The sequence below is a fragment of the Pinus tabuliformis genome, chromosome 3_1 (genome assembly GCF_031772625.1).
Source record: "Pinus tabuliformis cultivar Carrire ecotype Pingquan chromosome 3_1, CPIR1, whole genome shotgun sequence".
Classification (NCBI taxonomy): Eukaryota; Viridiplantae; Streptophyta; class Pinopsida; order Pinales; family Pinaceae; genus Pinus; species Pinus tabuliformis.
The window spans coordinates 923036058-923063810 of record NC_142301.1 but is presented as its reverse complement, the minus strand read 5'-3'; the positions used below and the strand labels follow the sequence as shown (position 1 = coordinate 923063810).

The 27753-nt window shown below is 38.4% G+C and overlaps 2 protein-coding genes across 2 annotated transcripts in view; both read left to right on the top strand.

Annotated features, from left to right (window-relative positions):
* LOC149190758 (beta-adaptin-like protein B) overlaps positions 1-27753 on the top strand; it is a 185535-nt gene that overhangs the window by 34141 nt on the left and 123641 nt on the right. The window lies entirely within an intron of this gene.
* LOC149190759 (uncharacterized) lies at positions 67-27620 on the top strand. The gene is made up of 5 exons (XM_089412397.1): positions 67-303; positions 23618-24497; positions 24612-24753; positions 24878-25138; positions 27548-27620. The coding sequence occupies exons 1-5, from the start codon at positions 67-69 to the stop codon at positions 27618-27620; spliced, it is 1593 nt and encodes a 530-aa protein (XP_089268523.1).

Here is a 27753-nt window from a genome sequence, read left to right as displayed (position 1 = left end):
TGGATGCATCCAGAAGTGGTCATTTGTTTTGGAAATGTTCCAACACCCAACAATGCCGAAACCTTAATGGCAACTCCCCACCAAATTCTTTTAGAGGTAGTGTTTTTAGAACCTGAAATTGCAGTTTTTTGTCAAGACAGTGAAACTTCTGCGCTTGTTAAAACAATGATGATTGCTCAAAATGGGTATGGTGGTTTGGCCGGTCCAGTATGGACTCGGCTGGTTTGGTACCAAACTGTTCCTCCAGTCCGATCTGCTGCCCAAGTTGACCTGGGCCGAGTTTTAAAACACCGGCGCATGCATGTACACACACACATATATTTTCTCCAAGGAAAACCTTGTGAGAATCCCCCCTCTTCACTGGAATATGTGGGTGGAGGGCAGCCCAACCACCAGCAATAATAATGGCTGGTAAACATGAGGGACTCAACCTGATTTAAACCTGTGACCTAAGGCCTTGCCATCAGAAACATGCCTTGCATGGATTGTTCAACCGAGCGAGCTAACCCTTGGGGCTTAGTCAAGTTTATATTGACATACTTTTCTCGTAGATATTATGAAGCCTTTTTGGTCTGCAATTGGACATTATTGAAATCTTAAATTTTGTCTTCTGGATCCATTTTCTTCTTTTTTTAGTTTTTGCCATCCTACAGGAATCCAATGGCATCCTTTAATGTCCCAACCTTCACCTTAGATAGCTTGCAACTGTCTTTGTAGCATATTCTAATCCTTCTACGGGAATTTACTACTGCTGAATATTTCTCTTGAAGATCCAACCAAATATGTTGTGGATTGATGCTTAATAAATTGGTATAACATAGGCTAAGTTGCACGAAACGGGGAAACAGGTACAAGTTTCTGAAACAGGCACGGGTACGAAATGTGACCCCCCCAAATTTTGGAAATGGGGAAACGCATATATATATATATATATATATATATATATATATATATATATATATATATATAAGGACATTTAAGAAATGTGTGCAATCATAAAGCATATATGATACATTCTAATTTATTACATTATGATTAAATTGTCAATTGTCAATGCATAAATTATAAGTCTCTAAATTTACATCACATTTACTCATGAATGATCACATAATGAAAATAGCAATATCCAAAATCAGCCATGAGAAATTTTTAATTTCTTGTCTCGTGCTTGATTGGGAGTCTCCTCCTAGATAGTCGAACAACCTTAGTTCTCTTGATTAAATACAAGTTCCATACCCTAGTACCCTACGTGCTCTTGGTTATTGGGAGTCTCCCCTGCATAGAGGGCTTCATTCTCTTGATTAAATACAAGTTCCATACCCTAGTACATGACAAAATCCAATGGAAACATTGCAATCCCCCCAATCCTGAAATCCTGAAAAATAGATAAGTCTGTTGGATTTTGAGTAAGATCTAGAATTCTATGTTTTCCATATGAAATCCAATGAGGGCAAAACCACTCTCAAACATCCTGAGTCATTTCATGGTAATGTTAAAAATTTAAATAAAAGGATGAAAATGAAAAATAAAGGAGAATGTCACTTTTACTTTAAGAATTTAACATTACCATGAACTGCATATCAACACTAGGGCCATAGGCTTGAACACTAGGCTGCCCCACTAAAAAAAATCCTCCTCTTTTTTTGTTGTTGTTGTTTAAACTTTAGAGGCATCTAGAAGCATCCAGAAGATATTTTAGTCGCCCAATAAAAAGTTAGAAGTGAAAAAATAAAAAAATACAAGAAAAAATCAAGTTAGAAGAGGAAACTTTGTTGTATGGCGTGGAAACTGGTTTCCGGCCGTATTGGCCACGTTTCCTCATCGAGAAACAGGCCAGTACGGCTAGAAACGAGTTTCCAGGCCGTACGGTACGAGTTTCCTCGTTTTTGTTTCGTTTCTGGCCGGAAACGGACCCTTCTCCAACGTTTCTTGCAACTTAGAACATAGGTCAAAAGATGTTTGTCAAAGATAGTTGTGATCATTTTTTATAATCATGTCTTCAAGCATAAATCAATTTCAAATTCACGAAAAAAATTTGTTGAGGTAAAAGTATAACTTGACATTCTTATGATTCTTTCTAGCACATTTAAAGAACTCACCTCTTGTTCCTTATTTAGGCATTGCCTAACCTAACCATATACTATCTGCAATCAGTGAAACTAGCAAATAACTGTACTTTGCTTCTAATTTGGAGTTAAGCTTTTGCCAAGTGGGCAGAGCAAGCCTCTTGAGCTTAATATTGATAACTACCTGAACAAAGTTATGCCCTACCTCTCAAATTAAGTTAACCGTGATAAATATTTATATGCCAAAACACTTATTGTTTAGAAATTATTAGTCATGTTTCTTAAAATGACTAAGATCCAAATCTGTGATATAATGGTCAATGCCAAGAACTTAGGTTAACTTTATGTTGAAGTGATGCCAAGGAGTGTTATCATACTTTGTTGGTAGGGACACTGAAAACACCATGAGGATTGCTCGTGAAGGCCTCAATTTTGATGCTCAATAGAGTCTTTGCCAGAAAAAAGCGTTGGCTTGAGAACATTGACACATCATATAGAGAGATAGATGGATGGATGTAAGAATTTGATTGCAAACATATTCTATTTCGAGCAACCAAGGAAACCAAAAAATGTTCTTTGAAACCAAGGTTACCAACTTGGGGTTTGAGGGTCTCAGGGTACATGAGTTCAAGGTATGGGTTAAATAATCTGGATCTGTGAATGCTGGGTACATAGATTCATTGCATTGTATAAAGGGATTATGGGTACATATCCATGCATTGTTTCTATAAAGGGATTATAGAAAAAAGAGAATGTTAGACATATTATCAACTCAAATTTACATGCTGACATGATCTATACAATGACCAAAATAAGGAAGCCATACATTTGATATATCATAGACGTTATAAGCATCTCCAGAAGCAGTAGACAACTTATGCCATCTCATTTCTTTTATTAACTCTTTTTCCATGTAATTATTTTTTGGGTAAATTGACATTTTTTTTCAATTTTTGAAATATCTTGAGTTGACAAACTTATCCTACTAATTTTATTCCCAACTTCCTTTGGAGTGCAACTTTATACAATATTTAGTATATCACTATTTTGTCTCCCAGATTCAATTCTGTCATTATGTATTTTAACCTTAACCCTCAGTCTTGCTCTCGTATGTAATCTAGCTATTTAATAATTGCAGTTTCCTCAGTTTCTGTGTGCGCATTGAGATGTCTAACAAATGACCAGTGATCTTTATGATTTTTTTCCACTATTTTGTCTAAGATAAGATAATGTTATTAGTGTCCAACGAGTGACCACAAAAGTAGGTCAGTGGGACTAAAGGATACATCTAGTACAAGTACAATGTGGGAGTGCAAATGCAACTCCTAGAAAATGCCAAAGCTAAATCTAGGATAAAATGAATTCAAGTAAGGATACAACAATAGGATAGCCTCATAAACATGTATATAACCAGATCAAAGGCCCCTGGTGATGTAAAAGACTAAGTGAATAAGTCCATGGTTGGAGGTTGATGATGTCAAGAATGCTCGAGTCTGATAGCTGATGGCGAGGGGGGCGACGATGACTTTGGCTTGGGAACCGTTTGGAACTAATCCCTTTGACACTCTTGAGTGTGAGTGAACTGATGTGTTGTTTGACATTGCCGCAATGGTCTCGAGGATATTGGTTGGCCTCCCAAAGGGGTGTGAGGGCTGACGGGAGACCTGAGGTCTTATTGTTCTACTATTTGAAATACTTTGGAGCTCAACTTGTCGCTTATTGCTTCGATCAACTGGATCAACCTGAAATTTGAATATATGATGTGATCATTTGAATTATCCCTCAGCGAGGTAGGGTGTGTAGGGTCTGACATCTGTGTTTGAATATCTTCCTGATGAAGGGCTAGGTATATCTGGTCAGAATATTGGAAGAAAGTATAGAGGTATCCTCCTGAATCTCTATAGAGGCAGTGGTAGTGCTCTATGATCTTGTAGTATAGAGGGAATCTAAACTTGAGGTCCTACTTTGTCTCTAGCTCTTGAAGTTGACATACTTGGTAGATCCTATTAGATCTTGGTATATGGTGGTTAGTCTCCGCTCGTAGTTGCTGAAATCGAACCTGAAGCTAGACCAAAGCGATCTCGAGTGAGTGCATCCAATCTCTATGTGTGTATGGGTTGCGGATGATGATGCCATCTTGTAGCTCCAGGAAACACTGAAGCCTGAAGGAAGAAGAACATCTTCAGGCCTAGGTCCATTGGGGGGGGGGAGTCCAAGTGACTTGAATGTACAATCCACTAAATAACCTCTCTAATGGATTGGTTTGGTACTTGTTTGGGTGACACGAGATGGCATAGTGCAGCAAGGGGGAATTTGAAGGGGCTAGATGCTATGGGGACATGGTTAGTGTCTGGAGAAGTCAAGAAACATCTGAGAATGAGCCTCGACATTGATTCGGTACTTGTTTGGGTGGCACGAGATGGCATAGCGCAACAAGGGGGAATTTGAAGGGGTAGATGCTATGGGGACATGGTTAGTGTCTGGAGAAGTCAAGAAACATCTGAGAATTAGCCTCGTGTCCGGCTTAAGGGATGACTTGAAGCAAGGGCTTCCAAGGAACAAAGTGCAAGGTAGGGGTACCGACTTCTCATGGCACTTGAATCTCTAAAAGATCTGACTTTGTGTTGGAACGAAACCAAGTGAAGGATGATATCGAGGCGGAAGGGGTGGTCACCAAAGTTTGCCTGATGGGCTGAGGGACTATATGTTTGCATTGGATGATGTGCTCGGGAAGCAAGGTCTGGACTCTCTCCATCTGGCATCTGGGCTCAATCTGTTTGTATCAAGCTCGACCCCCAGATGTCATAGCCATAGAGGACTGTGAGTCTAATAATCGTGTCCATGGGGTAGAGTTTGGACGAGATGTCTTGAAACTGACTCTGGAAGCACAATCTCTCGATAAGGGCTAGAGAACCATACCCATTGCGAAGCCGAGGATAGACTTCTCAAGTGCAAGCCATTTATCATATTCTTTTCTTTCCTAATTTTGGGAAGATGAATGAGGTTTATTAGATCATTTTTTACTTGATCAATCATCACCTCAACAACATAATCATCATCTTTGTAAGTTCTCACAAAAAATATTCCTTAATCTTCACAATTGTGAGATTCTTTTTCTTCTTGAGCTTCACTTTTTAAGCCTTCTTTTGCTGAACAACTAAAAAAAGTAGCATGGCTAGTCCTTATTTCTTTATTTTTTAGACTTGGTTAGCACACCTTATTCTCAAGAAGCTTTTGAATTTCCTTGTTACAAGTTATTAACATGGTACACACTAGCATCTTGTTAAGTGGTGACAATCAAACCTTGTTTGTCCTCTGAAGCTTTCTTGTTGTTCTCAAAACACTTTCCTTATTTCAAATATTTTCTCATAGTGTACCTTTTCCTCTAGTAAGTCTTATCAATTTTGATATGACCTTTTGCTTGCCTTTCCAAGATTTAAGAATATTGTGAAATCTATAATTTTTTTGGGAGAGGCCTCCTTTTTTTTGTTTTTTCTTTAAAAAAAAATATGTTATGTGTTTCACGGTCATTGGAGATCGGTGACTCACTATGTCCACGAAATATTGTTCTAGGTAGATCCACCCCAAGGGATCTTTTCCTGTCGGCTCAAACACGGAGCTTGAACCCGAAGGTGTTGAGAGGATTGAACCCGTGACATCCCAATAGTAGAGGTGCTTAATTACAGGGACTTGACCAATTAAGCTAACCCTCGGGACTAGAGGCCTCCTATTTAACTAGGCACTTGCATATTCAACATTTTTGTTGACTATTCTTCCTTTCATAAGTAGAAGTAGAATTTAAACTTCTATTTAGGTTATCGATCAACTAGAAAACAACCTCATGTGAATATATTATTACTGTGTAACATTATAAAGACAAAGTGGAACTTTTAAGTCCATACCTTGGAGAATCATCTTATAGAATTAATCATTCTGTGGCTTTGGAGAATCATTTATTGCCTCATTGGAAAGGGATACCATATGAATTGCAAAATGCAAAATTTTCTACTTGAATTCTTTCTTGTCTTTCCATACATTTGTTTATGTTTAATTTCATGAACCTTTAGGTTTGATCCACCATATGTGTGGCCTTTTTGGTAGTCAAAGGCCACTTATAATTATTATATTATAATTACAATGCCATATTGTGTATCATGTTGAATAGATTATGGTATCTACAGATGGTGTGAGGTTTTTGAATTATTTGATTTCAACAATTATAAATGAGATTTTGGCATGTTACAAAAGGAAGTCGTTGGGACAATTTACTTGAGCTATTAATAAGTGGTAGTATTTTGATTCATTGTTATCAAAGTTTGAAAATTGTCTTTACTTTCCTCCTATTGCCTTAGCTATCTTATATTCAAAATTGGGAAGGTGTATGAACAACTTATGATTGACTGCTTATGAGAAGTTGGGTACATGGAATACTTTGTGTAGATGTGAAAGGGAAATCTTATTGTAGCTATTATACTACTAGATTTCTTTGTTGATTTGACACCTTTTGCATAGCAATAAAAGGAATTTATATCCCTTGACCAGGGTGTTGGCCTTAAATGAACCAATGTTGCGAATTATTGATAACATGTGGTAGGCATTTGATCAAAGGCTACAAGATGTGCACACGTTTTATCTGCTGCAATACTTGCAAGTTGCACCTTGTGTATGGACTTGTTGAGTAAAAATAGAGGGAATTAGAAAGATAAAAGTATAAACTAGGGTAGCACCAATGAGATTCCTTAAGAAAAGAATCAAACATTGCATGAGGATATCATGGTATTGCTATGGAATTGTGGTTGCTATAGGGGAAAAGTGAAATCTTCCCTAAGTTTGACATGACATTGGTATGAGTCTTGATATTGGGAGTGTTTGACATTTAAATCTTTATAATTTCCCGGCCTTTTGGCAATTGTTTGAATACTTTTCCAACATGGCATTAGACAACCTTTATTCTTTAGTCTTTGGTTTGAACATTGTCATCATGTTTCTTTGTAGTTGGTGGCACTTTAAGAGTGAGCATTTGTCTATTATGTATCCATGCATCTTATGGAAGTTAGTGGCATGGATTCTTCTCTTGCGCATTGAACGTTTCCTTGATCTCTGACTTTATTCACTCCAACAATCTCGTTTATTGGGACTTTACATTTTTCATCCCATGTGAATTCCACACCCTCATCCCCCTCTTATCCTCCTCTTCTCCCTTCCCTTGCAAAACAATTGATTTTGACTACGCTTTTGCCCTCATTATGCAACTTGGCTTTGTCAATTGCTTGTTGAATTTTTCACTCTTCCCACATATTCTTCAAAGTCTAATTTCTTCACTCATATACTTTGGGAAGTTGCTCAAGATGCCTTCCCTCATACCATGTGCTCATTATGACTTGCTTACCCCTAGGGCTCGTATCTGATGATTGAAAGATATGATGACAAATATGACATAGCTCTTCATGCCAGCGTAGCCACAACACCCATAAGGAATATCATTGCTGCCTAAGGTGGAAGAAATGTCGATTCCTAGCTGTTAAGAGAAGGGAGCCCCTTTTTCTCCTTTGCACATCTACCAAGAGCTTCTAGTGGCACCCTTCTCCTCGAGAAAAGATCATTTATTGCCATTGATCTGCACACATTGTGGGTCCACAACTCTTCACTCTTTGATGTTCATGACCCTTCACTTATTGATATCTCATCTCCCCTTTCCTCCTATTGTTTCTTTACCCTTGACCTCATCTAAAGAGACATCTGTAAGCTTTTAATCCTCTCAACTTGAAGGCATCCACTTCAAATTCCTCAAACATGGGATGCGATCTTTACTTCATCCCATAGCTATCTTTTCAATGTGGTTGTTTGTTATGGATTTTCTCCTTGTGGGTTGCAACACATCATTTGCATCACACACACGTTTAGTGATGCTTTGGATCCCATTAAGCACAAGAATCTCATGATTGGCCACACTCTTGTTACACTTTATGCCACAACTCTTCCTATTGGTTGGGCAAAAGATCGATTTGTATGTTACAATTAGATCGTGGTGGTTATAGTTTAGTGGTAAAGTGTGATTTGTTACATTATCAATTTGATTTGTTGAAGGATCTTTAACATGGTTCTTTGATCCATGTAAAGCCGTATTTCCAGGTGGGTTAAAAACATTCCCTATGAATACCCATGAATAGCATGATTTGAATTCCGTTCTCGAAAAAATGTCATAGATTCCTTCGCTTTTTCTTATACCATTTCAAATTCCATGTCTAATATGTGCTAGAAAATGATGTTCGTACTGCAAAAAGATGTTCAACTTTGATCCTAAAAAGTCCGCAAGTACATTCATAATTACATCTGTTTGTATTGGGTCTATTTTTCCAGGAGCAGGAAGAAGGCACCATGGACAGAACCTTATACCTCAATCCACAATCCCAAGAGTTCTGGGGAGGGAGAGGCAGATTTCACACCCGAGGAATAAGGGTTTATACCTCTGAATACACTAATCACACAAAACTCTTACACACCCACTTTCAGTTTCAACCTTTGGGATCCCCTAATAATGCTCTGAGGTGAAGTGGAAGTGCATACATGACTTGCGAAATTGCAATGGTACATGGGGACAAGGACAAAAATGTGAATGTGGATGTCAATTTTTGAAATCAGTGTGTAAGAAGGTGTCATGGTACGTCATATGTAAAATTATATATATGAAAAATAATTAAAAGAAGGAAGAAAGAAAAAAAAAGAAAAATACAAAGAATAGAACTGAAAGTTTTATGAATCTGAAAAAATTAAACACAAAATAATATGATTGATTCACTAATGATGTGGAACTTGGAATGAATAAGACTAAAATTGAAATTCTGAATTAAAACACAGAATAATATGATACATTCACTAATGACGTGGAAATTGGAATGAAGACTAAAACTGAAATTCCATAACTCTTAAATTTGGAACTAAAACAAAACCCTAAGAAAGCTGAAAATTTGTAGAGTGCATATACAAATTGAGGAGTTTTGCTCATAGATATCTTCTTCTAGCCAGCACTAACAAATCCTTGAAGTAAAATCAGACTCTTAGAATAATTTCTTAGATGGATTCATGTATTATGATCACAAAGCATTGGAAATGTAAATCAAACCTTAAATTGGATTGTTGGCATGAAGGATGAAAATCAAAACTTAAAATGAGAATATTGGGCATGGGATTAGTAGATGGTACAAATCATAAATTTGAATTGTTTCAAGGGGACATCCCTTTAGTTTAGTTGGGGGCACCTTCCCAAAATCTTGACATGGAAAGCATTGTTGGTTATTAGGATATGCTTCTCTAGGTTGGGGACGCCTACCCTGGGATGGGGAGATACAACACCTGTATCTAGAGATGTGAGGGCATGTCCTCTAAGGTTGGGGATGCATACCTTAGTAACACAAATGGTTAAGCAAGATCAAGTTAGCATTGAGGGTGCAACACTGCAACACATTTACAATTGGGAAGAGAAGTTAAACATGGTCCTATAACATTTGGATATGGCAATCAATATTTTCGGAGAGAGATGGATTGCTACAAATATAAAAGGGGACTTTGGCAATTTTGCATATGCATTATCTTAGAGAGTAGAGCGTAATTGGAATGAGCTTTACCATCTTTAGTTCATGCTCTTGTTCCAAAAGGACATCATAGTCAAAGAATACATTGAGAAATACCAAGTTCTGGAGTCAAAGGCCAAACTCTTTTTAGATTTGGTGCTAAAGATCTACAACTCAAATTTGAGGATTGTTACCACAAAATCTAGCAAGACTTGGAGAGGGAAACCCTATAAGACAAGAGCTAGACAAAGTGCTAACAGTGGGGTAGAGGCCCAATGTCACCTTAGCAAAAACCCCTCGCTCTTTACGGACTTTCACCGATGGGAGGAATCTCAGTAGGGGGGAGATCACTTAAAATAGATATGCTAGATATAAGGCACAAAATGACCAAGCTAGAGGTCATTCAAGAGAGAGACTCAATAATGGTTCAAGGCTTGAAAGAAGCAAAACACTCTCAAAGAAAAATCCTAGAAAAGAAGGCTTAAGACCTAGGGTTTCATGATTTTTTGATGGTGATAAGTATTCACAAGGTGAATACTTGAGGGAAAGGGTTTCTTACTTTGATATTCAACTAAATCAATGCTCATGAAACCCTCAAGAAAGTCCTCAAGTTGAAGGGAAAAGAGACTAGGGTTTCCCTCTTGGAGCAACAACTAGGGCAAGAGGTTTTATGGATGAAATTTGAGTCAATGCCCACCAAATTGATAGGTTAGGTAGCCTAGACCTATCTCTTGGTGTTTAGGCTCTCAAATCACCGAAAAGACTCCTCCCTAAAATTTCGCTGCAAGCCCTAATTTTTGCCCTAGCCTTAAAAGGATTGATTTTAAGGATAGAAGATTATGGAGAAACTCTAGGATTGATGACCAATGACATGGACTAGTACCATGTCCTTTGGGCATATGGAGTCTAGTAGGCTCAAGATAAGCTCAGTTGTTTCTAAGGAGGCTAAAAATTGATGCCCTATGTATCAATTTCTAGCATTTACCCACTTCTATGGAAAATGGAGTTTGATGGAGAGATTAAAGATTTCCTCCACTTGGAAAATTCATTACATGTTGTACAATGAATAATATATCCAATTCTCATCTAAATAGCCTTTCCAAAGTTAATTTTCAATAATTAGGGCACAAATTAGCATAATCTAGAACCAACATTTCCATATATTAAACAATTTCAAGATAAAATTGATCAACAATGAGCACTTAACAAGACAACATGTAGTATATTCATCCATAATCCAAAGAAATAGCTCTAAAGACAATCCAAGAAAGCTTCCATACATCAAAATCCATCCAAGGAATCTCCAATAGCCAAGAAGGAACAATTGCGAGTTTCTCTCAAGAGGTCAAATTATCCAAGTGATGATGATGAAAGAGTGAAATAACCTCTCTCTTATTTATACATGTCTAATGAACTCTAATTTAGCCTAAAAGCCCATCCAAGTTGTAAAATGATGGGAAAGACTAAGTGAGGTTACAAGCCAACCTCATAGCCAATGTAAAACATAAGAATTAACTGCCAAAAGAGGTCGAAATGCTAATGTCATGCATGCGTAGGCTCTTCTAGGGCATGCGTTGGGCTCCTCCAATGCCAAGTCGAGTGTAAAGGGCTCCAAAAATCTCGATCCAGGTGCTAGCCACTAAATCTTCATGCAAATCATCCAGTGGACCCTAGTTTTGTGTTTGGGGCACAAAATGGGTCACATGGGTCTCCTGGTGATAGAATAGGCTAGTTTTGCTCGAACGTTGATGGCTCAAAAGATGGTGCTAGCCCTCTCGTGTCTCAAGGGGTGAGACAAACCTCATTTGGGCCTCAAGTCAGCTGCCAAACCCTGTGTACACTACTAAGCTAGTTGGGGGCACACTGGTCCAATTGCATCATCTCATGAATAATGCGGGTCAAAGTAAAAATTGCTGTGGTGTTGAAGGTGCCCATGGAATGGAGTGATGCTCTGCAAGTGATAGGAGTCCCATGGCTCTCAACACTTCATCTATAGGGTGTCATAGTGCTCATGTAGTGGATTCGGGCTCCAATTAAGTTGCCCAGACCATGATGAAAACCACTTGCCAATCACACATAATGTCCAATGCCGCATCTTCAACATTAGGTACAATTATTCATTAAACACATCTAAGTGAACCAAGCTTGTTAATCAAGGGCAAATTGAGACTTCATACAGAGATTTTCTTCCAAATTTGGGGCTTTGTTCTCGTAATAGTGTTCCTTCCCTAGGTAGGAGTGGCTAATAGACAACCCTATTAGGTGTTCCCAACCTCTAAGGGGAAAGTCATGTGCCTGTTAAATCCTTCAATCAATAGGTGGAATGTGAATAATGATGGAACAAATGGGGATAAAGGGGTCTCAAAGCCATATGCTATGGGTAATGGGGTAGCAATAATGAGGAAGTCCACATATTGGGTGTACAGATGTGAGAAGGGAGCAATTGTGGACGCATGAGTTACCCCAACCTTTGTTTTTCCACCCTTTTATTTCCCTTTTGATTTTTCTTGATTTTTCTTTGTATTACTGCTTGAAGCTCTAGGAAATGAGAGCATGCTGTGCATGATGTATAACAGTTATTACCCCCTTAATGGTGGGGCAGTTCATCACCCAACAAGGGTTGGGACGTGCATGCGTTCCTTTATGATGTGACGGGGCAATCGGTGGCCCTAGGAACCAGGGTGATGGCCATAATGATGAGGGGTAGAGCTCATGCTTGGATTTTTCCCATGTGCTATTATTAATCTCCCAACCATCTTTTGCATTTTATGATTTTTTTTTTCTTTTGTTTCTTGTTTGTGGGCATGATATGCTTTTAACTTTCTTTTAGTTGCATCAACCTATGGGGCAACATTTGCAGGCTTGACCCAGATATGTGGACAAGGTGGGGGGGTGTGCTAGACCCTGTGGACCCATTTGTCACGTGTAACCAGAGAAGAGAAATAATGAATAGGGCTCGTAATGTGTGGAGATAAGTGATAATTATGGAATCGGAAAATGGGACCACACTATCAAAATCAGGGTTTCCCAAGTTCCTAAAGCCATAGGTCAATAGTTGAGATCCCACGGGACTAGGATTGAAGATGAACCACCCATTTAAGGTGAGGTATCAAAACCACAGTTAGAGCCCTTCCTTTTTCCAAGTCACCCAATAATCCATGCCAAAATGCCCAAATGAAAAACAAGCATAAACACCGGATTACACAAAGAAAAGCATAACTTTTGGGTTAGATTGCTTACCTTCTAACATGTGCTCCTGACAAATGGGCAAGGAAACATACAACTGATGCAGATCCACCTACAGCTACAAGGTGGCTGTTAGGGGCTGCAGGCTGTCCGTTGGAAGAAGATGAATAAAAGAAATGCTCTTCTAGGGTTACCCACTTTTTGGTGGGTAGCAAAGACCAAAACCTAGATTGAGTTATGAATGATGGAACCCAATTCCTTCGAAAAAAGACCATAGCTATTAAAGGGTCATGTTGAAAAAGATATTTGGAGTTAGTAAAAGGGTTATGCATATGATAGGAGAGCCAAAGATGAGGGAAATTCAGATTGTCACAAATCAAAATCTCTAGTTTGACTTTGAAGAACAACCAAATAATGACTTCAGTCCAAAAGGTCAACCTACACAACACTGTTAGTTATAGGGGAACCTTTGGTCTCCCTTAGTGCAAACACTGGTAGCCATGATAACTTAAAGTTTTATGCGTACATTTTAAAAACAAAGGCTCCTTAATTTGGTTGATCATCGTAGTACATTGAACTTTCTTGATACTAAATAGGTTAACGACTGGACTCCTTTTGATACTTTTGAATGCCTCCCCATTAATATCCTAGGCCACAAACACAGTCAATGTGTACAAGTTTAGTGTATAGGGTGGAACATCCAGTGTTGTCAATGTTGGAGATGTAGATGGTGTTTTGCTATTTAATGTATTATTTCGATAGACCCGCTCTAACCACCATGAAAATTTCCACTCCTTTAACTAAGATGGTTTTGAATATATTATCAAATGCATTCGACCCAAAAGTATCCAAGCCGTTAACTCTAAGCACATGTCCAAACTTTTGAAGAAGGGCCTCTTTGGCTACATGGTTTGCTTGTAATTTATAGATGCAGTTCATTTGTAATCCTTCCTAGCAAACCCATCTCCCATCCCCCTATACCTACTCAAAAAATATGAGGTGGTCTTTTAGGAGATGCCCATAAAACTTCTACTTGATAGGTCTCTGGAACATGTTATTGAGTTTGACCCTACAAAACTTCCTACAATCGCTCATGCTTATTGATATGATAATTGTTAGAAGTTTTAGATTAGAAGGCTTGTGGAGGAACTTTTGGAAATTTGGACATTGCGATCATAACTACTAGTAAGTGTTCTCATGTTGCTCTTATTGATGTTTTGATGGATGAGCTACATAGTGCCAAGCATATTTATAAGATTGATCTCCACTCTAGCCATCATCATATATTTATAGGGATCCAACACCAAAAGAATTGTTTTTAGCACTCATTAGGTCTGCTACCAATTCTAGGTGATCCATTTGGCCTAAGTAATGCCGTTGCTACATTTCAACCCTTAATGAACAAAATGTTTGGTAAGTATCTCTATAAGTCTATCTTGGAATCTTTAATGATATCCTTACATGTAGCAAGACACTCCATAGCTTCTGGATCTTGTTTTAGCTACTCTATCACAAGAAAAGGAATACAAGTGTGTTTTTGCCAAGTTTTCCTTGGATTGCCTTGGTCATATGATCTCCACAAGGGGTGTTTGTACTAATCTTGCAAATATTCAAGCCATTTGAAATTGGATGGTGCTATGATCATTAAGGGGCTTTGGGGATTTTTGGGCTTAGCATGCTTCTACACCTATTTTGTACAAAATTTCTCTGTTATTGTCCATCTATTGATTGACTTAACAAGAAAGGATGGATTTCATTGAAAAGGAGGTAGAATACAATCTTGAGACTTGGAAAGAAGCCCTTGCTTTGACCATTATGCTTGTTACATATGATTCACAATACCCTCATCACTCAATATGATTTTGTCGGGTTTGGACTTGTTGCAATGCTCATTCTGGATGATAAACCCATCACCTTTCAAGGTAGGAAGTTGAATGATAGAGAATTATGCATGTCCACATAGAACAAAGAAATGTTGGGCTACTTAAAGTTGTGGCCAAGGTGGTGTCAATTCTCTTGGTGATAGTACTTTAAAAAATGGTCACCTTGGCTCGAAGCATTAATGACACAAGGTACTCCAATAGAGGAGAATAAAAAGTGGATGGGCCATCTTCAAGCTTGACTTTATAAGAAAGAGAGAGTATATTGTTTCAAGTCCTTTATCTTAAAGGGATGAACCACCCTTGGATGCCATCTCAATCATTAGGCTTGCTTGGGTGTGAGAGTTCCTAATGGACGACATGATGGATCCTTCTAAAATTAAGAAATGTAACGGGACATTATTGTTGTGAAGAAGATCCAATCTTGAACAATTAGGAATGGCATAATCCTCTTTAAAAATTGTATCTATTAATGACATGGCTCTCCTTGTGAAACATGCTTGTCAAGATGGGCATGTCTCTCCTTTGGATGATCACGTGGGTTTCCACAAGACCTATAAGAATGTCTCTTGTGGCTCTTATTAGTTGAAATGTATGATATCAAGTACTTTGTGGCATAATGCAACACTTGTTAATGTAACAAGGTGGAAAGTTGTCCTTATCTTGGTCTTGTCTAGTGTAATGCCATCCCCATCCAAAATTGGGAAGAGGTATCTATGGACGTTATCATAGGTTTGCGACATTTTGAAGCTCACAATTCTAGCTTTTTGGTAGTTGATTTGTTAAGAAAGCATGGTCATTTTATCCCTTTGGCTACCAATAAAGCTTATGGGATTGCTGATTTAATCTTTAAGCATGTTTATAAGATGCAACCATTTTATCCCTCATCACTCATATTATCGAGGATCCAAATTTTGTAAGTCACTTATGGGAAGGACAAAGTACATGGATGAAGTGGTTGCATCTGAAGGAATATTGGTATAATATTGCATATCACTATGCCATGAAAATGACCCCCTCTAAAGCATTGTATGGTTATGAACCTCCATCACTTGTGGATTGGGTCTTTTTAAATGTTAAAGCCCATGTTGTAGCTGACACACTACGAAATGCTGAACATCCTTAACTTTCTAAAAGACAACTTGTCAATGGTAGCACACAAAATGAAACATGTTGGCCAACATTGCTCATAAAGAAATTTTGAGATTGAAGAGACACAACCCTGCAAATAGACAACTTTGTAACAACATGGTAAGAACAAGCTTCAATTCAAGTTTTATGGCCCACATAGAGTGTATTCAAAAGTGGGTGAGGTGGCTTGTGTACTGGACATTCCAAACAAGGGAAGTCCCCATGATGTATTTCATCTCATTGTTCAGAAAAGAAGCTGGGTTGTGAAGTTGTTAGTCAAACAAAGATCTCTCTCATAGATTGGGGGGGGGGAGCTAACACTTGACGGTGTGGGGATCTGTGAGGCGTGTTATAACAAAATCTAGCGTACATTGCCCCGCCCCACTTTGTGTACCTAGGAAGACTGCCCTCTATCACTTTAGTGGCACTTTCTCACACTTTGGTTGTCTCTTCATTGAAGGAGAGCTTCCCTAAATATGAGATTGGTAAGGCCATGGAGTGGAGGCACAATGTGATTTGAAGAGGAAGTCCAATCAAAATGTATGGTTGCAGTGAAAGTGGAATAAATAAGGGGTGTGGGAAAGGAATATGAAGGAAACCCCCATGACTAGTGCCTACACAAATGGAGTTAAAGAAGCATTGATCTAAGAGGGCTAATGCCTGATGTAGGTGAAATAAGGGCGACTATGCATGCCATAAATCAGCCTTAAACTTTCTAAAAATCGATACAGAAAATTATCCTTGGAGAGCTAGGGTTGCTACTCTAAAACAAGTAATGTAGGTGATGTTATATTAATTCAAGCAACAACTTTGTTTGTTAGATGCAAGTTAATATGACAAAAATGAACCTAAGAGGAATGAAATTCTCACATTATAGTTATCATAAGTAACATGACAAAACCTTCGCCCCGTCATGTCCCATATTTCAAGCGTTGAACACGACACATGGGTGACGTGTCCCACATGAGTTTGACTCGTGTCTTTTTCGTAGGACACAAGTTTGACTGGGGTTGGACACAAGCCCTACTGGTGTCTTGGAATTTGGACATATGTCCAGTGAAAAAGGCATCGTAAAATTGATTTATTGCCTCATTCTTATGCAATTCAGCCACAAGTTTAGAGGTCTCCAAGGTTTTGGAGTGCAACTAAGGGCAATTAAGCAAATGATAGAAGTGATTCCAAGTGTTGGGAAGTGGATTTGTCCTTGCCCTACTAATGCTATGCAAGTAAAAGCAAAATTCTCCTTTATCTTTCATTTTCATCTTTTTCCTTCAATTTTTAACATTACCATTAATTGACTTAGGATGTTTTAGAGTGGTTCCAATCTCATCAGATTTCATATGGAGAATGTAGAATTTTAGATCCCACTCAAAATCCAATAGACTAAATAGTTTTCAGGATGTCAAGATTGAGGGGATTGCAACGTTTCCATTGGAGTTTGTCATGTATGAGGGTATGCAACTAGCATTTAATTAAGAGGACCAAGCCATATATTTACCTCGATGTTGCTGGCATTGATTGCTGAACTTCTCTGTTGTGACACTAGTAAAAATGTACCCATCACTCAAATAGAATCTTGATTTGAGATGTTAAGCTTTTTCTATCTTGTTTTAATGCTTATAGGGTGGTATTGATGATGAAGATCCCAATATAGGGAATGATTTTGATGATATGTAGTACTAGTTATTTGTTGTAGCATGAATTTTTTGGACTCTATAGGCCATTTAGGGCTTCTTTGTTGGTGTATTTTTGGTTCAGAGATGGATTGCACATGCTATTTTGGTTATATGCATTAGTTGTATGATTGAATTTATATTATCATCGTGTAAATGTTTTATATATTTCATATTTTGTGTAATTCACTAATTTTATATATTTTAATATATAAATATATAACGTGTCCTTCGTGTCATGTTCTAGGGGGTCACTGTGTCATATGTTCGTGTCCTGTGTTCTTGTGTCATTTGACTTGACATCTATAAATGGTAGATACAACATTACAAAGCATTCAAAACTAGTTACAAGGGTTTTCAACAAAATAAACGATATCTTAATCCTATGACTAGGTCAAACTCTTACGAGCTCTGAATTTATGATAAGCTAGTAGAGCTATTCTCGGTATCCACAACCGGAGAAGTAATATCACTGAGGAATGAATTGTACAAGATGAAGATAACAAATGAAGGAATAGCTCCCTACTTCATGAAAATCTCTGAAATGAGAGATCAACTTCAAGAGCTTGGGGAAGTCATGTTTGACAGAGTGATGACAACTGTAGTACTCAATGCTCTACCTGAGGAGTGGGGAAACTTCACATCAAGCATATATGCCAAGAAGGAAGCAACCACTCTCAGTGAAATGTGGTCTCTATGCAGAGCAAAGGAGACCAGACTTAAGGCAAAAGAAGATGTGGGTTCAAAGGAGCAAGCATTTGCTACCATGGCCAAGAGAAAGGGTAAATTTGGCATATTTGGTCCACGAAGAACAAACAACAAAGACATGTCCAAGATCCAATGATTTTGATGCCAAGAATATGGACATTACAAAAGGAATCGCCCTAAGCTTAAGAAGGACAACAACAACAAAAGAAAGAGGGAAGAAGCTTACATAACTCAAGAGGTGAAAAAAGAAGGAAAAAAGCAAAAGAAGGAAGATCCTCCGGATATCTACTATGACTAGGTCAAACTCTTTACTTCTAGAGAAAGGGTAAATTTGGAATATTTGGTCCACGAAGAACAAACAACAAAGACATGTCCAAGATCCAATGATTTTGATGCCAAGAATATGGACATTACAAAAGGAATCGCCCTAAGCTTAAGAAGGACAACAACAACAAAAGAAAGAGGGAAGAAGCTTACATAACTCAAGAGGTGAAAAAAGAAGGAAAAAAGCAAAAGAAGGAAGATCCTCCGGATATCTACTATGACTAGGTCAAACTCTTTACTTCTAGACTTCTTTCAAAGTTTTGAGTAAGATATGAGTGTAGGAATAGATTAAAATTGCATGGCTAGAAACTTCCTGTAGAATCTAGAAGCATGATGTACATAGAATTCTAGATACTCATGAAGATGTAGCATTTATGATAAGAACAAAAATGCATAAGTAGAAATATCTTCTAGAATATAGGAGCATGGCAGATATACCTCAAGATATCCATGTAGAAGAAGCATACCTAATATAGGACCTCATACACGATGAAAGGAAAAAATTGATCATGATTAAGAATCTTAGAAGACCTCCATCATCAAAAGAAAAGAAGCATTTGCAAGGCAAGGGTCTTTAAGATCCTTTGATGGAATCTTCAAAAGAAGGTTCATGAACCAAGGCAGATGTCTCATTCGGAATCCCATTCATGGGATTCAAGAAAAGGATGATATGCAGGTAAGCTAAGATGAAGCAAGAAGGGCCACACCAAGGTCAATCAAATGAAGCCAGGATGATCAAAGAAGAATCAAGATGAGGTATGTATGCATCAAAGTTTAAGTCATGTTATCATTTGTATATTATTGAGTCATGGGTATAGTTCTATAACATGATCAAACATGAAATAATCTCTTTCACCAAGAACATGCTCGAAGGCATGTACCACAATGTAATGAAGGTCAACAAAAGAATATGCTCACATAAGGAGCATAAGATTGTTGACTAAGAAGCAAGAATAAATGTTGACAAGTCCAGAAAGCAAGCAATGAAGAAATGCTCTCTCAAGAAGTATAAGATGGTTGACCTATTTAATAAGAAGCTAATGAAGAAAGAGATCAAGCATGTGGAAGAACACCATGATCACCGAGAATCACTATTTGACAAGATACTTTGATGATATCTCCTGAAAGAAGGCAAAACAACTCTGATAAAGAAAGAAAGGACCCTTGACACCTATGAAGGCCTTGGAGATATAAGAGGTGTAGATAACTGATTCTACCCTACAGAGATGTCGTGATGAAGAAGCCATCCAACAAAAGAAAAAGCAATGTTGAAGCAATATCAGGATGAAGTCATAATGGGCTACTAGGTCAAAGCATGTAAACAAGCAAGTACAACAAAGTGTCCATGAGAAGAATATTCCGAAGCATGGACAAGATGACAAAGGAGTAGCCAAGATGACTATAAAAACCTGATGTATGACATGAAAGCCACTTTCCACGAAGGAAGCAATGACATGACAAACCAGGAAGGAAAGTGATCGATGGATGGTGCCCTACCTAGAAGAAGTTCGAACAAAGACTTCATGACATCAAAGAAAGGAAGGAGATCAAGCAACTGAAGGACCCCCGAAGAAGAAGTTGCTGATGAATGAAGGAGTCCCTAGTTAAGAGGGAGCTCTGACATGTCCTTGATCAAGAGGGAGTTTTGGATCACCCCTGATTACAAAGGAGTGACAATTGTGTTTTCCATTTGATGGGTCATGCATTAGACCAGGACTAATAGCCGTAAGTCTAGATGAAGGCCATGAATGGAAATGTAGACACAAGATAGACACTACATTATTGTCTTCACTTGGGAAGAAAGAATGGGAGGATTGGATAATCATCTGGCATCCGATACTCTTTGAGGATGTGTAGGGCATCCAAGACGAGAGTAGGCAAGAGGACTAATATTCTTTGAGGGTTGGGAACCCAAGATAAGAATAGTCCTAGAAGGTCATACTCAGTGAACCCCCGGGTGGGTATGTACCTTGAGAGACAATGATGAAGGTGTCTATAAATCATTGGTCTCGCCAGCATTGTAGCTCATGGTTTGGTAAAGAGATGGAGCTGTTAGTCATGGCCTTGCACTATGACAATGTTGATGGATATGATGCTATAAGTGATGGATTGCTAATCTGGTTTCTCTAATGTGAATTCTTCAATATTGATAATAGCCAAACACCTTGTAATGTTGTGTGAATACTTCCCTAGTTAAGATGGAGTGTTGAAGGAAGTGTAACTAGGTTCGGTCTCCATAAATGTACTTTTGATATTTGTGCTTATTCAAGAAAAGAAATATTATTTTTATAATATATGTCAATGAGTTTCTTGCTCATTGAAGTAGGTCTAGCACATGTCAAAGTGCTATAGGTCAGTCAAATAGTCAAGAGAAAATATTGAAGGCCTTAAGGGCATGTTACACTATGTATAAATATATATTAAAGTCAAAGGGAAAACCTCTAAGCAAACTCAAGTCTACACCTATGCAATGACACCTTCAAGAAGCTCCTTCAAGCATGCTACACCAACATGGAAACTATCCGAAGTCTGCTCATCAAATCAGCCACCAAACTGCCCTCAAAGTCGGCCTATGAACAGTCAATCAAGTTGGCCTAAATGGAGGGACAATCCTCTATTTATAGAGGCTATCCACTCCAAATACAACACACTACTTCACTCTATAATCAACGCAGAAAAGAGGCTAACAAAAAGGACGAAAATAAGTCTTCTAGGGCAACAAAAGAAGGGAGAAAGAAGCCGAGGTAGAAGGGATTGTTTTTCTAGAGTCAACACAGCCACACGTGCGAGAAATGAAGGGTTTCCCTGCGGTCATCACAACATGAAAGCACAGTGACATATCTCTCTGTTTTTGGGCTTCAAACTAGGCCTACTAGGCCTTCTATCCAAGCGAAGAGGGAAGGACATCAAGCGAAGAAAGAAGACTGAAGTATAAATGACTGTTTCTAGGGCTAGAAACAATCACACGTGTGAGGTGCAGAAAGGGTATGTCTGAGCCATAACATTAGCTAGTGAACAGTCCATTGTTTGGGTGAAAGATCAAGCCTACAAGGACTCCCAAGCCTAGTGAAGGAGCCTATCTCTTTAGCAAAGGTGAAAGGACTCTAATTGGAGGACGAAGTGTCGGAAAACGTGCCGGGGTATAAGGTGCAGAAAGGAGTGAAGACTTGACTTGTGCTTGGAGGATCTCCTTGTCAGGGGTCTAGGGTTTGGCATTGATCAATAGAAGCTTCAATAAGAGAAATTCACTAAAGGGTTTTCCTCTCTAGAGAAGAGAGGTTTTGGCCCTGGCAGAGAACCAATATCTTGTGTTCTTGTTTTTATGTTTTGGTAGCAGTTTGATGAAGTACACACATATGCACTAATAAGAAGAAGAAGAAGAAGAATAATAAGCTAATAAGGAAAAGTAAAAATACTCCACAAACTGTTATCAAGTAACGAAGAATCACACTACACTACTTTGCCCTAGATTCCTCAACAAATGAGATAGTACATTCTATATCCATCAAAAGGGCAAAAGGGTTGATCAACAAGGCAAGCCATGTGAAAAGCAGTGTTGCACACATCGCGATTTAATCGCGATAAAATCGGAAAATCGCGATTTTTTCAAAATGACGATTCGAATCGCGATTTTTATCCAAAAAATCGGCGGAAATTTTTTTTGGCGATTTTTATCGAAAAAATCGCGATTTTTTAAAAAATCGCGATTTTTTCGAAAAAATCGCGATTTTTATCGAAAAAATCGCCGGGCACGGGGGCAGCGGGCGTTTTATATGGAAATTCGATTTTTCTTTTTTTCATTCAGCAGTCCGCCGCGGAGGAGAAGGAGGAGAAGGAGAAGAAGGGAGGGAGAGGGTTGCCGTCGCTTGTGGGAGCCGATTTTAGGAGGAATCCAAGCCAAGATCGCGAATTTGTCCATAAACCAGGTATGTAGATTAATTTTTTTTTGTTTTGGTTCTCTAAAAACTTTGTTTTTCATTGTTTTTAAAGAATTTTTGGAAATTTTTCATTGATTTGGGATGGGTTATTTGTTATGACTATGAGAACCAATTTTTGTTTTTTATTTTCTCATTTTCTTTAAACATTGTTTATTTTTTTTTATTTTTCATTGTTTTTTGGGTTTAGAAATTGGGATTTTGGAAATAATTAGCTTGTAATTTTGCAAATGCTAAATTGTAATTTGTATTTACTATTTACTATTATCATTTATGTAATCCTAAATTCCTATTTCCTAATCCTTATTTTTCCATAGGTTTGCAAATTCAAAATTCAAAAACAAACATGCCAAGGAAATTGGATCCTTTCTGGGAATATGGTGACCCTAAAACTCCGAATGATAGACAAAACTTGATTTGCAAGTTGTGTGGAAAGGAAATATTCGGGGGGTGTACAGGTTGAAGTTCCACCTTGCACAAATCCCTGGACGTGATGTGGGGCCCTGTCTAAAGACAAATGCTGAAATTATCCAAAAAGCCATGAGAGCATTGGGAGAATTAGAGCACACTAGAGACGCCAAAGAAGAACTCAAAAGGCAACTAAGAAGGTCAGTTGAAGGAAGTGGGCCAAGTGGCACAGGTTCTACTGCAGCGTCAGTCAATCCGTTTGCTGCATCATCATATTTTGTTCCTCGAACCACACCTGGTTCACAACCAACTATCGGTTCAATGATGAAAAGAACTGAAAAAGAAAAAGCTGACAAGTTGATGACAAAATTTCTCCTCTGGAGTGATATTCCTTTCAGCATTATAAGGAATAATCCATTTTTCCAACCTACTCTTGATGCTGTTGCCAGTGTTGGCCCGGGGTACAAACTCCCTTCTCTTCATGATTTCAGAGGCCGGCTTCTTCAAGATGAAAAGCGTGACTGCACCCAAAGATTGGAGGATTTTAGGGCATCATGGGCACAAACAGGATGCACTGTTATGTCAGATGGTTGGACTGACCAAAAGGGGAGAACCCTTATAAACTTCTTGGTTAGTTGTCCCTTGGGGACTATGTTTATCAAATCTGTTGATGCAACTCATCAAATCAAAGATGCAAAAAATTTATGTGATTTGCTGGATGTGTTTATTTTGGAGGTGGGTGCAGAAAATGTTGTCCAAGTCATAACGGACAACGCTGCAAATTATGTTGCTGCTGGTAGATTGCTTATGGACAGGCATCCTACTTTATTTTGGACACCTTGTGCTGCCCATTGTATTGATTTGATGTTAGAGGACATAGGGAAAATTCCCTTTGTCAAAGAGGCTGTTGACTCATCAAAAACCATCACAAAATTTATTTACAATCACACATCTGTGCTTAGCTTGATGAGAAAATGCACCAACAACAAAGAGTTGGTGCGCCCCGCCATTACACGGTTTGCGACGAGTTTCATATCTCTTCAATCCCTCTTGAATTCTATGTGGGATTTGAAGAGAATGTTTGTTTCAGAGGAGTGGCGTTCTTCGCCAATGAGCCGCAAACCAGAAGGAGAGGCCGTCTGCAGACTTGTTTCATACCAAGAAGACTTCTGGGCGGGAGTGCAGGAGGTGTGCGCTGTCACAGAACCTTTGGTAAAGGTTCTTCGGTTGGTAGATGGTGAGAAGCCCGCAATGGGCTATTTGTATGAAGCCATGGATAGGGCCAAAGAAGCCATTCGGTCCTACTATGATGACAAGGGAGATGATGGGTTCCAGAGACAACTCCTTCTATGGAAGGTCATTGATGAGCGATGGAACAACACACTCCATCGTCCCATTCATGCTGCTGGCCTTTTCCTGAACCCTGCATTTTCTTATGCATGTGGGTTTAATTTTGATGTTGAGGTCGTGGAAGGATTATTAACCTGTGTCCAGAAGATGGTGAAAACTCCAGAAGAACGTATGGAGGTCTCTAGACAAATTGAGCAATATAAGTTGTCAGGTGGCACATTTGGCTTTGAGATGGCTATCAATGATAGGACGGTTAAAATCCCAGGTATTTTTTAGTTTGTAGTATGTACTTTGTAACTTTGTTTCAAATTTCATTGTTTCTTCAAATTCCATTTTTTTCTTATGTTTATTTAAAATTTTCTTTGTAATTTTGTTGTAGACGCATGGTGGAAGATGTATGGTGGCAGAGTACCCCTTTTGCAAAATCTTGCCGTGCGCATCCTCAGCCAAACATGCAGCTCCTCGGGATGTGAGCGCAATTGGAGTGTATTTGAAAAAATACACAACAAGAAGCGCAATAGGTTAACACTTAAACATTTAAAATATTGCAAATTTCCAAATAAATTTTTGAATTCATTAAAGTTTTAAACAATATTTTTTTTATAATATTAATTATTAATTTATTATTTCATGAACTTTGTACAGGTTGGAGTCCCATAGACTTAATGACATGGTCTATGTCTACTACAATCTTCGATTGTGGGTGAAACAACTAGAGAAGACACCTGATACGGAAGCCATCTCATTGGATGGGATTGACACCACTGCTGAATGGAGGGTTGAGACCGAGAGGCCTCTCATGGATCCCACTGAGGATTGGTTAGTGCAGGATGAGGGGGAGGAGGAGGGGGAGGAGGAGGAGGAGGAGGAGGAGGAGGAGGAGGAGCAGGAGCAGGAGGAGGAGGAGTTGGAGGAGCAGGAGGAGGAGGTGACACCGCCTACCCGGGCTACCCGGGCTACCACTACCACCAGTAGAGGACGTGGTCTCCGTCCACCTCAGCCTCTTGTAGCTGCTACTACTAGTTCTTCAGCTTCTAGAGCACGTCAGACTCCACTGCCATTTCCACCACCACAGGCACCAGCTTCTACATCTAGAGGGAAAGAGAAAGCTGTGCCATATTCTCGCAAGAGGGGCAGAGGAAATCAATAGGATTAGACTTTCATTTTATTGTATATGACATTATGACATGATGAGATACATTATCATATTTTTTGTTGATATTTTGAGGCTGAGTTGGACTTGGGACTCAGGACTTACTATTCAGGACATGATTCAATGTTATGTGTGATTTTAGCGCTAGAAATGATATTGAACATCTTATATATTAGTTTTTTTATCATATTTATGTGTCAATGTATTTATTTTATGTTGTAGATGGTTTAGATATTAAAAAAATTGAAAAAAAATGAAAAAAAATGAATATTTTTGTGCCAAACGATTTTTTCCGATTTTTTCCCGATTTTTTCCCGATTTTAACGATTTTTCCGATTTTTTCCCGGCGCCGATTAAATCCCGATCGCGATGTGTGCAACATTGGTGAAAAGCCCGCCAAGCAGGAGCCACAATCACATCCAACCAAGGAGAAGGGAGACTTCCCAACCAAAGATCTCCACCATGTGGTCAAATGCAATAAAGAGAAGGGGCTCCATGAAGATGTATCCTCCAAGTTGGTCCAATGCCACAAGAGTACCAGCAGCAAATCTCTGTCAATGTGATGAAAATACAATGCAACTTGTTACAAGGTGAAACTGAAGAACCTTTGCATAATCACAGAGTATATGACCAAATGGAAGGGTCTATTGAAAGAGGAAGTGACTTGGGAATCTGTATTATTTTTGTTGCAACAGCCAAATTTGTAGTTGTTGTACAATACTACTCTCCTTAGTGGCCATTGACTTAAAAAAAAGCCCCGTTCCTTCTTTCATGCATTATACACAGTTATGTGTTTACATTTTGTAATAAAGTGTGTTGTGTTTCGAATATTGCTCCCTATTCTTCAAGTGGCTTACTCATTAAGTGCACCTCTTGTTTCTTTTCACACACTCGTTGAAAATCACGTTGGAGGCCAAAAGGTGGGTTCTATTACCAAATTTGTGCAATATGATATTTCATCCAGATTTGAGGCATGTTTCGTGCTATTATACAGCGTACATTGGACTGATATTGGGGTCACAATGCATCTTTTCAGCTAATTTATCGGTCTTCACAAAATTGGCCTTTATTGTTAGATCTTTCAGGTTTGAGGGAAAATCATTTTTAAGCTGGAGAGCATGTTCATTCTTGTGTACCTAACTGCGACATCTTTATTGAGTATTAAACTCTGTGTTCATTGTTGAGTATCTAACTGCAACATGTTTACTGGGTGTTAGACATTATGTATGTTAGCTATCATACATGTATGGTTATCACTTATAGTAGTATTCTAGTTATGGGCCTTTTAATATTTGTAAAGGGCCGCTTTTATGCCTATACCCTCCTATTACTACATGCATCCTTTTAGCCCATCTTTTAAATCAGGGACCATTTTTTATTCAACGTACAACATATCTGATTGTTTCTGTTTGGCTGCTCATTTGCCACTGAAAGGTGTGAGGAACATTTTCTTTGTTGGGTCGTGAATTTAGAGGTCAAAATGTTGATTATATCCAGAATGTGGACCTCTGGCACTGGTGAGCTCCAAGGGACAACTGAATAGAGTGAACACTTTATAAAATCTGGCAGTAGAATGCTAGGGGTTCGCTCAGGGTATTTGGCTAGTTCCGTGCCAGCAGGTGCCTGGTTTGAATTCACCTAGGTTAGGCGTAATAGTCAATGGCAACAGGTTTACTAGCGATGCCATTCATGAATATAGGAAGCATCTTTTGGGTTACCCTGTGAGGTTTTCTTTGGAAAATAATGTGTCATTAAAATTTTGACAACTTCCTTAGCAGGGTCAGGTTTTATTGCCCTATTTTCTACCCACTGGTTCAACTAATCAATTGCTGCTATGATGTACTGGGCTTGAATCTGTTTAGCTAACACAACCGCAAATTGTCTGATATAAACTATGCTCCAATGCTCAAGAGATTGCAAAAGCAAGATATGATTTAAGTGGCAATCATATGTTTTGTGCTAATTGACAATAATGTTGATAGTTGACTACATTCTTTTACTGGCAAATATGTGCAACTTCTAAGACAAACTAGGTGTGGATTGCTTCACTTTTGGTCTTCTGTAGCAACTACTTTGGATCGTTGAGTAGCATTACTAAATGATGCCCTATCCATTATTGAAGAAACTATTTAAGAATGATTCAAACTTTTGATTTTCATCAGAGGATATAAAAACATTTTTGGACGGATTGTTCCAGCACTGAAGAATATGCATGAAGGGTATAAGATGGAATAGCGAATGCTTATCATAAGAAAAATGCTCTGGAATCGCTAATGCTTATCTTATGAAAAGTAATCATGTGAATGTATATTTGGGTGAACTTTATTTCTCAGTTAATTATATAGGTAAGAATACCTGCTCTATTTTG